Source organism: Phaseolus vulgaris, chromosome 3, assembly GCF_000499845.2.
Source record: "Phaseolus vulgaris cultivar G19833 chromosome 3, P. vulgaris v2.0, whole genome shotgun sequence".
Lineage (NCBI taxonomy): Eukaryota > Viridiplantae > Streptophyta > Magnoliopsida > Fabales > Fabaceae > Phaseolus > Phaseolus vulgaris.
The window spans coordinates 30,175,749-30,193,280 of NC_023757.2; the positions used below are offsets into that span (position 1 = coordinate 30,175,749).

Genomic DNA, 17,532 nt, shown 5'->3' on the forward strand with positions numbered 1-17,532 from the left:
CATCACTAAACTGCTAAAAAACTTAATGTAAGATATCATTATTGTTTTAGAGGATTTCATTCATTTAGTTTAGACTTTTGTGGCAAGATATCATTTTTTTTTCAATTATATTTTTGTTTCTTTTTCAACTTTTCAACTTTTCCATTTTTTTTTGTTATTTTAATTATAAATCCCGATTACCTGCCTGATTAAAACTTAGACGTTATATCATTGAACTGGTTTGAATATTGGTAGTTAAAATTGAAAAAACAACTAAACGAGTCGTGTTCACCCATCCGACTTTATGTAGAATTGACCCACTGGCCCTTGATAATCATAATGCAACTCTGCATATGGGATTTCTTCAAGAATAAAGAAATCTAAAGTATTCAACGTTGTAGAAAAAGATAGAAGAAAACAAATGGAGAACTGGAATATGATCATTGTTGTCTCAACTGCAGTGCAGGAATTATAATAACCTATTATGACGACGTGAGCGTTAGTGTGGTTTGCTATTTATGTAGATGCGTAACAATGAATATAAATATATATACTCCTCTGAGTTGCTTGAACGATGAATGTATTCTAGCGAAGAATCACTTCAGATTGTATTGATAATATTAATAGTTCTATTTATTTGACTCGGTAATACATTTGCATCAATACATCGTTCGGCAACAATATTTGATTGCTACAAGCAACATTACAAAATGTAACAAAAAAAACCTCGAAATTCTCAATCATGATTCTTCAGCTGGTGGCACCTCACTCAGATCTAGTCCCTCTTCGGGCAAGTCTGAAGTAAATTGTCCCAGGATCCCATCACCGGTGAGAGTCAATCCACTCTGCGAAACAAAATGGAATAATGAGTGACATAGAGAGGTCCATGAAATGCGCATCTATCATTATCTCTAGTATGTATGGATGCTATAGGAAGATACCAAATCCCAAGATAAATTTCTAGTGGCAGGAATCAGATATATGTTCGCATCTCACGTCAGGTAAAAGTGCATGAGAAACATGTCTGAAGTAGCAAATTCCTTTTTTATGCAAATGCACTATGACATTCCTTTCCTTGTCTAGTAAGATCCATTTTTAAATAATTTTATTCTAGTCATTTCAGAAACTGCAATAATTTTCAGCTGCAGAAAGAACCTGACTTTGCTATGTTTTTCAATATTAGTCCCACTTTAATCATTCGCTGTTTCTCCCTTTTTATTCAGATTCAGAATTTAGAAGAAATAATAAACCCATAGATACCTCAGGCTGGAACCTAAGCATGTCAGCACGAGCCATAGCTTCTGCTTGGGCTATTCTCTGTCTGAACGTTTGAGCCATGTCCTCGGCCTATATAACAAAAGAAGTTCAGAATTGTGTGAGTGACTTCCCCTTCAAAAATGCCAAAGCTAATGAAAATGGATTTAAATAGATTTAAAGCATGTAACACAAATCGAAGAAAAAGCTTAGAAATTGGTGTATGCACTTAACTTAATTCTAGAATTGGGTGAAAATTGTCTTCCTTTTAACAATTAGAATTCTCCAACTCCCACTTAGGTTGAGAATTGAATGGATGAAAGCTATTTTAAGTGTAAAATTTGCATGATCCAATAATGGCCGAATAGTTTAGAGTACAGTTTTACTCCAATAGCTAAGACGAACCTATCCCAATTAATTCTGTATCTGTATCTGCAACCTCAGTTACAGGTAGTTAGATTTTTTACTGCTCTTGCTCTGACAAAACAGCTATAAGCTGCTGAGTCTACTGGTTCATTTTACAGAATATTTTCACATTAGAGTCTCTCTCAATTTCAACAGATAACAGATGGTCAAATAGGTCTAAAAAATTACTAAGATAAATTTTGATACTATTTTAGAATTTGCATTTAGGCTTAACTCAATCTCAAAATCTAACATAGAGAGTAAGGGTTATCTACTTGTATGTGTGTGTATAAATGATCTCCAACAACTAAAATAAACAACGAAACCTCTATTTTAAGCTTCCTATATGATGTCAAACTATGGCATTAGATAGCTAAAAGTGGAAATAAATGGAGTTTTTAATTGAAGCATTTGAAATCACACGTTATAATTTACGTATGTAATGAGTAAAAGGTTCAAGAAGCTTGTTCATAACATACCTTCTCAAAAACAAGCTTTGGATTGCGGATCATGTCTCCAGGTGTGGGCTCTAACTTCTTAGTGGAAAGACTTACTCGACCTCTCTCACGGTCATGACTTAAGATCATCACCTAAACAAATTGTAAAAGTTTAATGTCCAATCTTGCCAAAAATCTCCATTACTCACTATAGTTTTTACCTTTAATATGTCACCAGGTTGAAGAACAGTTGAGATATCGGTTACACGGTCATGACTGATCTGACTAACGTGAAGGAGGCCATTAATTCCACCAATGTCAATGAAGGCACCATATGGCTTCAGACTTTGAACAGAACCAGTAACCACTGAACCAATTCCTAGCTGTGCCTGGTTGCCAGCAATGGCCTTGCGATTACTGAGAACAAGTCTAGATTGTTCCTCATCCACCTCCACAAACTTAAGGGGAAGCTCCCTTTCAAGAAGCTCTTCTACATTTGAGTTCTGATAAGATAATAAATGAGAAGAATTTGAGCTGTTTGATAAAGGTATAAAAAATTTAAACCCATTGTCACGGAAGCTAAATGAAAGAAAGAAATGCAAAACTGATCTAATTTATAACTTGTAGAAGCAAACAAGTTCTGAAGAAAAATGCATGACCCAATTTCAACTTCAATGAGAATATAAGAAGTTTTCTTTTAACTGTTTACATGGAGTGTTAGTAAATGTTTTACACTAACAATGTGCACTTATTCATGGATACAACACACAAAATGATATAGGTTTTAACTTGTAGAAAGAAGCAAAAAAGTTTCGAAGAAAAACGCATGACTCAATTTGGACTTCAATGAGAATACAGGAAGTTATATTTTAACTGTCTATATGGAATGTTATCAAATGTTCTGCACTTATTCACTGATAAGATATTTTGAACTGTCACATGGCATACAGCAAGCTTAAACCTGGAGTGAGTCCATAAATGTGAATACAGCTAAAGTCAAGAGCTAACCGTTGACAATTGTGACAATGGAACAAACCCTCTAAGCCCTTCCAATTCAGCCACCACTCCACCTTTGTTCACCCCCACAATCTGTTAATACAATAATCTTATCAAAATAACCCTATTGCTTGAGTTAGGATAGGAGTAACTGAAGTCAGCGTAGTTTGGTAGTAAGACAAACCCACCTTACCCTTCACAGAAGCATCTTCTGCCTGAAGTTGCCTACAACGTTCCCATGCAAGATCATACTGAATCGACCTTAAACTCAAGATCAAGCTATCATCCGCTTGATTCTCACCAATGATCAAAAACTCCTCTCTCAACCCAGCCACAATGCCCGCTTCTTGCACGTGCTTAATCCTGCGGATGCTCGCTTCCTGTAGTGGCAAATACGCCGAGGACTTTGCAGTGATGTCAACAACTGCTCCATTGTTATCCGTGTAGAACACAGTACCTTTAACCTGAGTGAAACACGTAACCCAATGTTTATTAAAAAGATGATCTTTCTTAGTTTGACGATGACCCAATTGAAAATTGAATGGAAAAGAAGAAGAAGGAGTGCAGCAGTGACCTTGGATCCAACTTCAGAATCAAAGTCATACTTCTCGAGAGCGGCAGTGAAGTCTTCAAGGGTGAAGGAGACACCTTCCATGGGAGCAGTGCGGCATCTCTCGTAGGCTTCTTCGAAGAGCTTCTTGAGCTTGGTTCTCTCTTTGTTCTGTGCGTTGGATAGTGCTACTGAGTTAACAATGGGAGTTGAAGAGCGCCTGTGGTTGTGGCGATGTTGGGTGAAAAGGGATGGTTGGGAGAGGGGAGAAGAAGAGAGTGGAGAGCACTTGAGAGCGGTGAACTGAAGAGCAAGAGAAGCCATCTGTGTGGTGCCATTGCCACAGATAATGTCTCATTCTTATCATCACTCAAACCATTCCTCTCACTTTGACAAACAGGATAACGTTTCAGATCTAACTCTTTCTTAATTCTTTTTCATCATCTTTTCCTTAATTAATATTACACCAATTTTACTTTATTACATCACATTGCTTATGCAAATGTTTACAACTTACCAACCAAGAGAATAATTAAACATAAAACTTATCAATTTTATTCCTAAATAATTTTAAATACTTCAATACATTTTTCATAGTCAACCTAAATATATAGCTACAAATTAATTATACCAACATGGATATAAAATAATAAGCTTATAATAATACTTATGTAAATTTAGCTGGCTACCCAAATTATTTTCAACATTTCAATTTAGTAGACATAGATTTTATGCTGAAATATCATTTAATAAATTATTTAATTCATTAAATAAATATACTAATAAAGTTATAAAGTAATAGATATGTACATTTATAAAAAATTTGCACATCCTCACTCCCTTGGGTCCAAGTCTTCAAGGCGATGAGGACATTGGAAATGAGGTTTTGGCGACCAATAAACAGGAAAGTCATCCAACAAGGTCAGATCGCCAACAGAAGGGCGGACTTTTATGAAACATGTTTTGAAGTTTTTATATAAAGATTGAAAAGAGGAAAACAAGCTTCTCCCTAACACGTTATTCAATGATGCCCACAACTGTATACTAGAATTTTTAAATTCAAAAAAAATAAAAGAATACATCTATGGTTGGGGGTATACCAAACTGAGAACACAAAATAACAAATGTTTAGATAAATGCCCAATTGTTCGGATGCAGCTAGGTAGAAGCAACGTTGAGTTCGGTCAACAACTCCTTCTCGAAAATGGAAAGAGGAAGACATAGTTTAATCTTGGTGAAAATTGTTGTATAGAAAAGGCAAAAGGGGCCTTTAGGATCAGAGGATTCATCACATCATATGGGTTCACTCTCCCCACATGCAACTACCTAAATTAGATACTAGTGCGTTTTGCTCAAACAGCCAGACTCCCTCAACTCCCTTATTTTTAAATGGGTAGTAAATGCACAGGTTTTTCTACGGAGTTCTTTTTTAGCCCAAGGGTAGGCGAAAACATAATTCTTCTCTAAAAATTTAACACATACAAACAACAAAAATACAGAAGAACAACTCAGCAAAGAGGATGACGAAGGTAATATAGCAAACCCAACAATCCAGAAACAACAGATCCCAAAGAGAGTATAAGTCAAAGTAAGAATGACTCAAGTAAAAAAGACGAAATGAGTTTCACATACCTGATAATCAATTAGCAAAGGAAACGAAGGGGCACTATCGAGGAGGTGTTTTTTTTCTCATTTCTGATGTTGATTAAGGCACAAAAGAAAGTACAAAGGAGAATAAATGTTCACTTATTTTCAAAATAAGAAGTGGAAGCGTCAGAATACTCCTGATAGTGTCACGTGTACACATCGTGTTTTCTTTAATATAATCGTCTCATCAAAGGGTGCTTTGAAACCCGTGCACCACCAACCTTCCGTACCAACGTCTTGTCATCCTAAAACACTAACAAACATCTTCGTCTCGCTCTACTCGGCTTGAGGCTAGGGGGTTGTGTACCATTTGATATGCTCGACCCACAATTCGAGCACTCATATCCTTGCCCCAATAATATGAGCAATAGGTATTAGTACACTCCTTTCGAGCCCAATAATTTAAAGTCGACCCAAAACACGAATAAGTCAAATGGCTCCAGAAGAAGGTCGGCCTTTGGTAAATAATTAACATGCTTCAGAAACAATAAACAAAAATAACATTAACATTATAACTTATTCAATTAGTCGTTTCAACAAAAAGGTAAGACTCAGTCAGATGTTACTCTGCAAAATCTAGAACCCCAAATACAGGGGAGCATATTAACCAATTAATTATGTAGTTACCAACTCTTGAAACAGGACTGACGAGTGTTATAAAAGGGCCCTAAGACCCTGAGCAAAGGGTAAACATTATTCCATACAATATACACTACACTCATACATTTTATGCTCTCACGGACTTGATCATCGAAGTCTTGTCAACAGGTGGAACTCTCCTCACTTTGAATTTCAAACATCTCAAAGCGACAATAGTAGAAAAGAAAAGTTAGCTTAAAGTTCACCACTTAGACCCGATCCAGGTCCGTCGACGAGAACAAATACCTTACATTATATAAGCTCATTTTTTTGGAGAAATAAAAGTATTGTATAATACTTTTGCCATTTTCATGAAGTATGATGTTATTTAATTTTACATATTTCTCATTGAGACAAAAGTTATAATTAATAATTAAGGTGTAGTTTTTTTCTACTTAAGAGCGTTTAAGCATCAAAATTAAATTGTGACTTGATCCATGAGGCATCATTGGATAATTGATGACCTACAACAATCTATGTATATTACTAAATTTGTCAAGGATGAATATACCCTCCTTTAAAAGATAAGAAATATTATTCTTTCTTTCTTATTTAAGAGAATAACACTTCAATAGTCACAATTTGTTTGTGACTTGACTCATCATACCCTTATCTATAAACCTTACCTCTCTTAAAAAATGAAATCTTATATTTCCTTAATGTTTATTATATGAAAATATACTTTTTATTATATGTTTCAAGAGAATAGAATTTCATATACATGCATATTATATATATATATATATATCCATTCAATAATTTGAACTTTGGCATGTCTACATTGTGATATTGATGTTTATGGTATAAAATGCAAAGTAAAACATTTTATTTGAAAAATAGTATAAATTTATCTTATTTGGAATTCCAGATGAATGAGTATGATGAACTAGGAAAACAACAAAACCCATCTTAGATTAGTCTTTTTATTTTTCAAAAGTTGAAATATAATGACACCACTAGCTTAATATGATTAATTAACAAATTGGTTCCATATATATTTTCTATGACATATACATCAATATCTTTTTACGTCATGCGTTCAAATAGATATGAATCAATATATTCAAAGTTTTCTCAATATAATCATTATAAATGATAAGTTATTCAGATTTCAATCGATACTACCTCATTTTTTTTCATATATATATTTGACAAATAATGTATTGTGTTTCTAAAATGGTTTGGGAAAACAAAATATATGCTCAAATGACACGTTTGGAGACGGAAAAAAGAAGAAGGAAGAAACAGTTAAAGGATGATGTTTCTTATTTTCTCCAAAATTTTGAAGTTAAAGAGTAGACACTATTACAAGTTGGCTTTTATCAGAGGAATAAAGGTAGAGGTTGAAGATATTGTTAGATATGAAGTCAGGACCAATTGGGTTGGGCTGATTAGGCACCATGTTTAGTGGGTGGGCTTAATCATTATGTTCCTTTTATAATCTCTATTTAAAGAGATCATTGTACTTGTAATTGGTGTGCAACAGGACATAATGAAAACCTAATAGTTGTCTGTGTTGATGTAGGTTGCAGTTGGCGACCGAACCACGTTAAATCTTGTGTCGTTTATTTTTCTGCAGTTGATTCGTGATTGTGTGTTGCTTCCGCGTGCGTTTTTCCCATCAAGTGGTATCAAGAGCTTTGGTTCGTTTACACACTAGAGATTCGATTAGCATAAATTAATCGATGAGACATGAAAATTGCGACTGCAGTAGCGTCCCAAAGTTAGGGTTTTGCAGAGATGGCAACAACATCCCAAAGCTAGGGTTTCATAGAGGCGACGACAGCGTCCCAAAGCTAGGGTTTCGCAGGGGCTGAAGCAGCATTCCAAGGCTTAGGGTTTCACAACGGTGCAAGGAGGAGGCTCCCATATCTGCTTCACAACAGTGGTGACCAGCGACGGTGGTGGTGCAGAGCGTCAGTGCAGTGGGGACTGCGACCAGGTCTGTTGGTGAGTGATTTTGGGTGGTGCAATTTTTGTGTTCTTGATTTAAAAAAAAAAATTGCCAATATCTGAAATTAGTTGTACCGAGTATCTCGTCTAGTCATTTGAGATGGCAGAAGAAGGGAGGTTCCGAATTGAAAATTCGATGGTACAAATTTCAATTGGTGGAAAATGAAAATTGAGGATATGCGAGTTCAGTTACTGAGCACATCAATATGATCTTAGCCAGACTTACGTCAGTGGGCATTAAGTTCGATGATGAAGTTCAAACTTTACTACTGTTATTGTCTTTGCCTGACAGTTGGTCCGGAACGGTTACAACAGTTACCAGTTCAGAGGGATCCGATGGATTCACTTTTGAGAATATTCGTGATCTCATTCTTGGCGAGGATGTCAGAAGAAGGAGTTCTGGGGAATTATCTAGTGAATCGCTATATGTCATCAGAGGTAAGAAAAATATCAGAGATAGTGGGAGCAAGAACAAAAGAAGGAGTCAGTCAAAGACTTGGGATTATTCAAGTGTAACATGTTGGAACTGCAAGGAGGTGGGGCATTTCAGGAATCAATGTCCAAATGATAAACAAGTCAACATTGCAGAAGACTCCGCGGACGAGGACCTTTTAGTCTATTGCGTGGATAGCAGTGTGGATTCCTGGGTCATGTATTCTGAAGCATTGCAGAATCTAGTTATTGGAGACTTTGGAAAGGTAAGATTAGCAGACAACAGAACTCTTGATGTTACGGGCATGGGTGACATAGTGTTGAAGACACCAGTTGGTTTCTGGACTTTGAAGGATGTCAAAGTTGTTCCAAGCTAGAGAAAAAGTTTGATTTCTGTTAGGCAGTTAGACGAACAGGGACATGAAGTGAAGTTCGAAAATTAGCAGTGGAAGGTCGTCAAGGGAAATCTTGTCATGGCTTGCGAAAGAAAGAGAGGTTCGTTGTATATGGTCGGATTACCGCGTCTGAGGGAGTGACCATCCCAGTTCAGAAGATAAACAAAGTTCGGTTCACAAAATCTCGTGGGTAGAAGAGGGTTGTCTTTACAAGAGAGAAACCTAGAGCCATAGGTCAGATTCAGGATGAACGAGCATGGAAAGGTTCAGGTAGACCAGTCAGAGGTACTTGTGGCAGTGGGAGCACGGGTCGTGCTTCAGCTAAGGTTCTTAGACGATAGTGGGTTAGGAGAACCAGTATTCCAGCGGTTGAAACTTCTCTAGAAAATTTCTTGTTGAATATGGAGAGTGTTTGTTCTCAGGTTATTCCAGGATCCGGCACTTCCTATAAGTGGGAGTCGGTAGGAACGGAGAACGGGTCAGTGACTGACGTATTAAAACTCAGGGGGAGTTTTAACGAAGTCTTCAAAATGATTAAGAAGGTTGGTGGCAACTAGAGGTGGAACATTGAGTTCCGTCTACAGATTACAGAAGTACATGTACACAGTTGAAGCGCAGGTGAACATTGTTCCATGACTTCAAGTGGGAGATTGTTGGGTATGAAGTCAAGACCAATTAGGTTGGGCTGACAAGACACCATGTACACGGTTGAAGCGCAAGTGAACATTGTTCCGTGGCCTCAAGTGGGAGATTGTTGGGTGTGAAGCCTGGACCAATTGGGTTGGACTGACTAGGCACCATGTTCAATGGGTGGGCTTAATCATTATGTCCCTTTTATAATCTCTATTTAAAGAGATCATTGTACTTGTAATTGGTGTGCAACATGACATAATGAAAACCTAATAGTTGCCCGTGTGGATGTAAGTTGCAGTTGGCGACCGAACCACGTTAAATCTTGTGTCGTTTATTTTTCTACAGTTGATTCGTGATTGTGTGTGTTGCTTCCGCATGCGTTTTTCCCATCAGATATCCCATATATTAAAAAAAAAATGTGTATCATTTCACAAAGTTTGAAGATATAAACAATTAAAGGTTGATTTTGATTTACTAATAGGCAATAATAATAACCTTTTTGTATAATATTTTTGAATTATTTTTATTAACTAGTGAAGTTCTTATATGATACAAATGTTATTGGAGAATTAGTTGAGGTGATCCAGTTGATACTTAAAGGCAAAGAAAGAGTTGTTTTAAACTTGAAAGATAAATAGTAAATGAATGCTACTGTTTTTTTTGCTATTTGTATAATCAGGATGAGAATAGAAATTAGTCTGGGCGTAAAATTGGATTGACTCGTTCGCATAAAGAAAATACGATTTGATTTTATCAGTATTTTGTGTATAAGAATTAGTTCGCGAATCGGTTGGTTAGCTCGCATAATAAATGTTTTTTTTTTAAATTAATAAAAAATAAAATTTTAAATATAAATTTAGAATAATATTTTTATTAAATTAATTAGTTTTCTTATTTAGATTAATTAGGTAAATATATTAACACCCATGTGTAATAAGACCGTGACTACCCTTTCTAGGTATTCAATGGTCTGTTTTCTCTCTCAACTATCCTTTTTTCACCTCCATCTGCTCTTGTTTGATTACGAAATTCTTTTAACTCTTCCATCTGCATAAACTTCGATGCTCGTTGCCTTAATTCATCAAGGTTAGTTGCCGGCTTCTTACCGAGACTGTTGGAAAATGGTCCTGGTTTTAGTGTTGTTATCATGTGATGCATTGTGACTTATGGGCTAAGATTTCAAATACCCAAAGCCACCTTTCCAAATCGTTCCATGAACATCCTCAACAATTCTCCCTTCTCCTGCCTTATGTTTACCAACGCAATCGATGTTAAATGATGAGCCCGACTAGTCGTAAACTGAGCCATAAACTTCTCCACCAATGTGTCAAAAGAATCAATGCATAAAGGTGATAAACGTGTAAACCAACTCAGAGCTGCTCCTTTCAATGTGGTTGGAAACACTCGGGACATTATAGCATCATTCCATGTGTATAAACTAACCGGAGTTGTATAAATTGGAATATGTTCATCAGGATCTGTATTTCCATCATATTTGTCTATGGTTGGGCTTTCGGCTTCTCTTCAGGTTTGGGCTTTTGACTTCTCTTCTCACAGATGAGTGTGTGTACCGGCAAGACGCTTCAATGCCAAAGTCGAAAGTAGTTTTACATTCATCAGATAAAATTCACTCTACCTTACCTATAGAGTTGATCATCTATTTATAGGATTTTCTTATTAGACTTATACCTTGTTTAGGCTTTTCTTTCTGCACCTCTTTATTATTTTATACACACCCATTAATTTGAACTCTTGATTTGGATCATGCTACAATGATTATATATATGTTTATTTTATCTTATATATATATATATATATATATATATATATATATTTCTCGGTATAACTTCTCGATATATTCTCTCGATTATACCTCACGTGTTAGTTCAATTTTAATTATTAGATATTAGTAGAGTTTAAGCCCAAAGATAATTAAATCCAACAAATTAAAGGGTTTGACAGGGGCAATTTGAAAACACAACCATTCTTAAAAAAACTCAACAAAACTTACTTCTTTTCACAATGCAGAAAGGCTCATTCTCCCTGCACCCAATGCTTTGTGACTGGCACCCAATCAGATTTGTGAAAAGACCATATTACCCTTAATGAAATTAAAAACACTTAAATTATGATCTGCACCCAATGCCTGCACCCAACAATAGGGTTCTTCTTCTTCTTCTTCTTCTTCACCGTGAAGCAGCAGCCACCGTGAAGCAGCAACCACCGTGAAGCAGCAGCAGCCACCGTGAAGTTGCAGGGAGACACCGTGAGCCACCGTGAGCCACCGTGAGCAGAGTTGGTTTGCTTCGTCGTGAGTGCTTCATCGTCAAAGAAGTTGAGGTACCGTTCATGGATTTTTCTTCGTAGAGTAGTACATTCCGGATAATTTTATCCGTAGATCACCCTTTGCTTCTGGATAATTTTATCCGTAGACCACCATTTGGTTCCGGATAAATTTATCCGCAGAAGAATATTGGCATCCGGATTTTTTCATCCGGACTTCATTAATGGCTTACGGATATTTTTATCCATAGTGCAAGAATTGGTTCCGGATTTTTTTGTTCGTAATTCAAAAGTGGGTTCCGGATATTTTTATCCATAAGCTACGTTTGACTTGCGGATATTTTTATCCGGATTGTTGTTATTGGTCTGCGGATATTAATATCCGTATTAGTGTGAAATTTTTCACAAGTGTTTTAAACTATATGTGTTATAATTTTGTTATATATGTTGGATTGAATGTTACTTTTATGAAATGTAAGATGGTGCGGACTAGAGGTGGAGGAAGTTCTAATTTGGATCGTGTGCGTCCAACTGCATCGATTAGAAGAAAACGGGGTGGGTCTAGTACTTCAATTCCAAATCAAGAGTTTGAAGATTATATTGAACAAGAAGAAGTTGAAGTTGATGATGAAGGCTATCCAGGAGGGCCATTGGATAAGTCCTTACTTGTTAATTATGAACATCACGTAGCCAAACAGTTGTGGGATGGTTTGGTAAGTAATGAAAAATAAATTTTTGTATTTGTTATGTATTCCTGATTATTGATGATATATGTTGATTATTGTAGGATCGTGGTGAGCTGAAGGTCGTTTCACATGGGAGGAAGATAAATAAGTTAGGAGCACCTCATGAGCGCATAGAAGCTGCTGTAGAATTGTCTGGCTTAGGTGGTCTGCTTCATGCTAGTTATGAGAGTCTAGACCGAGGACTGTTGTGTGCTTTTGTAGAGAGGTGGCATGCAGAGACAAACAGTTTTCATTTACCGGTTGGGGAGATGACCATCACTCTTGATGATGTGTCAAATTTGTTACATTTACCCATTGTCGGTCAGTTTTACACACAGGAAACCTTAGATTCTGATTCGGCGACTGATTTATTGGTAGAAGCCCTCCGTGTTGACCATGCACTTGCATCTGAAGAAACAAGACACTGTCGGGGAGCTCATGTGCGCCTTAGCTGGTTAAGAGAAGTGTATCAAGATGCATGCTCAAGGAGGCAGTGGACTGTGGCTGCCAGAGCATACTTACTTCACCTTGTCGGTTGCACTATTTTTGCGGACAAGAGTGCTACATCAGTAAGTGTGTTTTATCTTGGATTTTTTGTTGATTTGAGGCTTACCGGGGGATATTCTTGGGCAGCAGCTGCCCTAACTCACATGTATGAACAGCTAGGAGATTGTAGTTATGCAAATACAAAGCAACTAGCTGGTTATGCAACATTGTTGCAGGGGTGGATTTATGAGCATTTCCCGTCTATAGGGATGAGACGTATGCAAGCATTGTATTCTGAAGATCAACCTCGGTGCAGGCTGTATGATGCTGGAAAAGGTACTTCAATTGTTGTTGTACGATCACAGTTGGATACATTGACACCAGCTTCCATTCGGTTTTGTCCATACAACGAGCACAGGGAAGAACGTCCATTCGAGTGGATTTCCTTATTCTGTGGTTATTTGAGGCTTGGAAATTGGACACAGCTGCACATGCCAGAACGTGTTCTGCGTCAGTATGGCTATACACAGATCATCCCTCGCAACCCATCTGTAATTGGACATGGTCATCCGGATACAAATGAAATGGACCGTCGATGGTTACATTTCAATGATTATGTCATACATGACTATGCCATAGCACGTCATCCTGACGCTTGCGTTCAAGAGTACATGGGTTGGTTTAGATCTGTATCACATCCATATGTGATTAATACAGATGAGGATGACCGTCCTGTACCGGTACCCTCAGATGCACGTCATCACGAAGCAGTGCCAAGTCATCATGAGGAGTCACATTCTGCTCTGGTATGCTTCTAACCTTGTTAAGATATTAATTTCTATTGTTTTTTTCTAATAGTATGTCATTCATGCTTGTAGGGTATTTGTCGTAGAATTACAGAGACATTGCAGCCATTACTTGATCATGGCGATGTCGTGGAGGGCAGCCCTGTTTGGGAAGGCATACAAGCAGCCATTACGTTAGCACGAGGAGCGACTGATGAAAGAGCTGTTTATGTCAGGAGACATGCACGTAGGAATGATTGATTAGGATTTCTCAATATGTCAGATGTATTACGATTTCTTTTTATGTAATATTTTGATCCATGACAATGTATCTGAACCTTAATTATATGTTTCAATATGATCCATGACAATGTATCTGAACCTTAATTATATGTTTCAATATGATCCTTATCGGTTCTTGCTTCACGTTACTTTTATTTTATATGTTTCAATATGATCCTTATATGTTTCAATATGATCATTAGTACAGAAATCATTGGCTTACGCATATATTTATCCGTAGGCAAAAGTATGACTTACGGATATTTTTATCCGTAGGCATAATAGTGACTTACGGATATTTTTATCCGTAGGCATAATTGTGACTTCCGGATTTTTTTATCCGTAGGCATAACTGTGACTTCCGGATTTTTTTATCCGTAGGCATAACAGTGACTTCCGGATTTTTTTATCCGTAGGCATAACAGTGACTTCCGGATTTTTTTATCCGTAGGCATAACAGTGACTTCAGTGAATATTGTAGGACAACTGCAAATGTACTAAACATCCATAAATCTAAATTATGCTATTACAAATGTTATAATTACAAATATCGTCTAATGGACATTAGTTGGGTATAAACTTGTATCCGGCTAGTGTAGTATGTTGACCAAGTTTGGGCCGCCGGATAACGATGTGATGCCCACAATATATCCGTAGGTGGAATTGGACAACCATCTTTGAGCTTGACCTATAAAGGTAATAAATATAAGGTACACAAATCTTGATTTAGCACATCAATCTTGATTGGTTTAGTTTATACCTGGACAAAATGATTTCCGTGGACATGTCCAATTGCAATGATTCGGTGTTGACGGAAGTTACTTGGTGCTTGGGTTCTTAAAGGAAAAATACTCAATGATTGTAACATGGACAAAGAAACAAGAATGACATTATACCGATTTGCAATAACATATCCCATGTCTGGAATTGTCATCCACTTATCTGTTCCTGCCTGCAAGTACAATTGACAAACAAAGTTAAATAAAGAAATGCAATGTAAAAATGAAATGGTTTTAGTGGTTGGTACCATAGACATGTGTTCCACTAGAAGTGAGTTCTTCAAGTATTCATATCTATCATCACCACCAAAGAGTTGAACATATTCTTGTCTCCATTCACTTAGTTCTTTTAACAAATTCATTCGAACAACAGCCCATGACTCCTCTCCCATTCCCAATTGGGCAGCAACAGCACGGTAGCCACAATGGCCATCAGCCCTAACGTCAACAACATCAACAATATATGGATGATACCCTACAGGGAACTGATCAAGGAAAGGAATACATTTTGCTGGTACAATTTCTGGTAAGCTTTCTTCATTAGATTTTTTGCTTGCACAACTATCATGTTGTGAGTGTAAGAAATCCACATGTTCAAAATAAGAAGGGATTCGCTTAGTTGATCTCATGAATTTGGTAGGACGAGACATCTTTACAGCACCTTTTGTTTTCACCTTATGATCTGGTGCGTAAATAGATGTTTTCTCTGGAAAGGCAATATCCTGCAATTTACTCTTGATGTTAACCTTACCTGCAACATCCAACTCTTTAAACCGCTTCGCGATGACCTCAAACTCTTTATCAATTGACAACTCAGATGAAGATTGTTCAGTAGCAATGTCTTCAAAACTTAAACGAGTCCACATCACATGTACTGATTTAAGTGGTATGCTACCAACACCAAATGAAGCCAATTGACACGCACAAGGAAGACCATGAGTACATGTAAGACTACATCCACACCTACTTTTATCAAACCCCACTGATTTAACCCTATCAAGTTCTTCTGAAATAAGGTTCAAAGCATATTTAGACACAAAACCTAACAATTTTTTGTAAGCTGTAACCTTGAACCGATGTCCAACCACATGCAAACTCTTTTGGAATGAATCTTTGATTGCATTATGTTGTAAAATAATCATCTTATTGATGGAATCCCAGCAGAAACATAAATCCCCCATCGAATTCTGAAGAACTCTCTTTAGGCTCCAGTGTGCCGACTCAACTCTGTTACTTGTTGTGTTTCCTAAGTGCATCACCTTATCTATCCATGCCTTGACAAATTTTTCTTTATGTGGACGTAACCATGTATCCATCACATAATCAACAAATATAGGCCATGGAGAACAGACAACTCGAAGAGCATTGACACGATCTTCAAAGGCCTCAACAATATCACAATCCACAACAGATCCCCACACTTCCATTACTTGATCCCATGCCTCTCTTGGATGCACCAGCATTTTACATTTTGCTTTCACATTTTTATCAATGTGAAACCGACATAGCAAATTATAAGCTTCAGGAAACACCATTCTAATTGCATTCATTAAGGCAACATCTCTATCACATACCACCACCCTAGGGCATGAATCAACTCTTAAAAACAACCCTTTAAGTCTGTCAAGGGCCCAAAAAAAATTATTTTCCTTTTCTGCTGCTAGTAAACAAAATGCAACGGAGAAAGTCAAACCTGTAGACGTAATCCCAACAACCTCAAGTAACGGCATCCTATACTTGTTCGTCTTGTACGTACTATCCATTAATATGACAATGTTAAATGAGTTCACCAATTTTACTGAATCTGGGTGTGTCCAAAATATATCTTGCACAATATTAGAGACCTCATCGCACCTACACCAATGCACGTACCTGTCTCGCTCTAGTAACAACATCAGTTGTTGCATTTCTGTTCTGTGACCTCGTTGTGATCTTCGGTGAACAGTGATTGCATTATAAACCTGCTTAATCGTTGTCACATTCTTCTCATTTCTCTCTTTCATGGTTAGTAAAATATTTCTTGGCTTCACCGCAGTTTTACTCATATCCTCAACCATAACCTTTTCCTCTATACTTAACCTTCCAGCATAGGGATGACCCACCATTGTCTCTGCCAAGTCATGATTGTGAGAACCACAAATTAATTCAACCTTCCACCCTTGACCACCTTTGACTGGTTTGCCTCGCAATCTGAAAGGACACTCACACTTCCTACTTCCAGTTTGAATGACATCTACTTCTTTTTTATACCGTCTGTATTTACCTCCTCTCTCACAACCTAACAATACATAGGTCATCCTTCCTCGTTGGCCCGTCCATGTATCTGACCTTAATATAACAATGACAAACCCATAACTATAGCCAACACTTCTCGCCCAATCTAACAGCTCATCTCGATCACGAAATACCTACAATAACATTCTTAAAAATTTAAAAGAACATCTTGATCATCATGCCAAATTTAAAAATAATTCATATAAAAAACATTCACAACCCAACATTGACCATACCTCATTTGTAGAAAATGCCTCACTACATTCATGTGCCCTGTGTTCATTATCTAATGCGTTATAATTTGTTGACTGCTCCAGATCAACATCATCTAATCCATCCCACACATCAATCTCCCCTAAAACTCCCATGTATGACTCTGTTGAATCCATTCGGTTGCTGAAAAAAATTAACACTTCACTTCCGGATAAATTAATCCATAACCAAAAAAATATCAACAGTTAACTTCCGGATATATATATCCGTAAGGCAATATTATGAACTACGGATATTTTCATCCGTAAGGCAAATACTAGTCCCGGATATTTTCATCCGTAAGGCAATATTATGAACTACGGATATTTTCATCCGTAAGGCAAAT

At 37.0% G+C, this 17,532-nt stretch overlaps 3 protein-coding genes across 3 annotated transcripts; 1 reads left to right on the top strand and 2 right to left on the bottom strand.

Moving 5' to 3' along the window:
- Window positions 1–562: 562 nt before the first annotated feature.
- Window positions 563–4,044, bottom strand: LOC137807051 (small ribosomal subunit protein bS1c). Its single transcript, XM_068607473.1, has 7 exons — window positions 3,646–4,044; window positions 3,260–3,535; window positions 3,084–3,164; window positions 2,297–2,578; window positions 2,118–2,228; window positions 1,240–1,326; window positions 563–824 (listed from the first exon to the last, which is right to left on the bottom strand). Exons 1-7 carry the CDS (start codon window positions 3,943–3,945, stop codon window positions 720–722), a joined length of 1,242 nt encoding a protein of 413 aa, XP_068463574.1. The 5' UTR covers window positions 3,946–4,044; the 3' UTR covers window positions 563–719.
- Window positions 4,045–11,592: 7,548 nt separating this feature from the next.
- On the top strand, window positions 11,593–13,860 carry LOC137805531 (protein MAIN-LIKE 1-like). The gene is made up of 4 exons (XM_068605475.1): window positions 11,593–11,660; window positions 12,083–12,316; window positions 12,391–13,620; window positions 13,693–13,860. The coding sequence occupies exons 2-4, from the start codon at window positions 12,083–12,085 to the stop codon at window positions 13,858–13,860; spliced, it is 1,632 nt and encodes a 543-aa protein (XP_068461576.1). The 5' UTR covers window positions 11,593–11,660.
- A 562-nt stretch (window positions 13,861–14,422) lies between these two features.
- On the bottom strand, window positions 14,423–17,302 carry LOC137805532 (protein FAR1-RELATED SEQUENCE 6-like). Its single transcript, XM_068605476.1, has 4 exons — window positions 17,171–17,302; window positions 14,909–17,068; window positions 14,642–14,833; window positions 14,423–14,569 (listed from the first exon to the last, which is right to left on the bottom strand). The coding sequence occupies exons 1-4, from the start codon at window positions 17,300–17,302 to the stop codon at window positions 14,423–14,425; spliced, it is 2,631 nt and encodes an 876-aa protein (XP_068461577.1).
- Window positions 17,303–17,532: the final 230 nt, after the last annotated feature.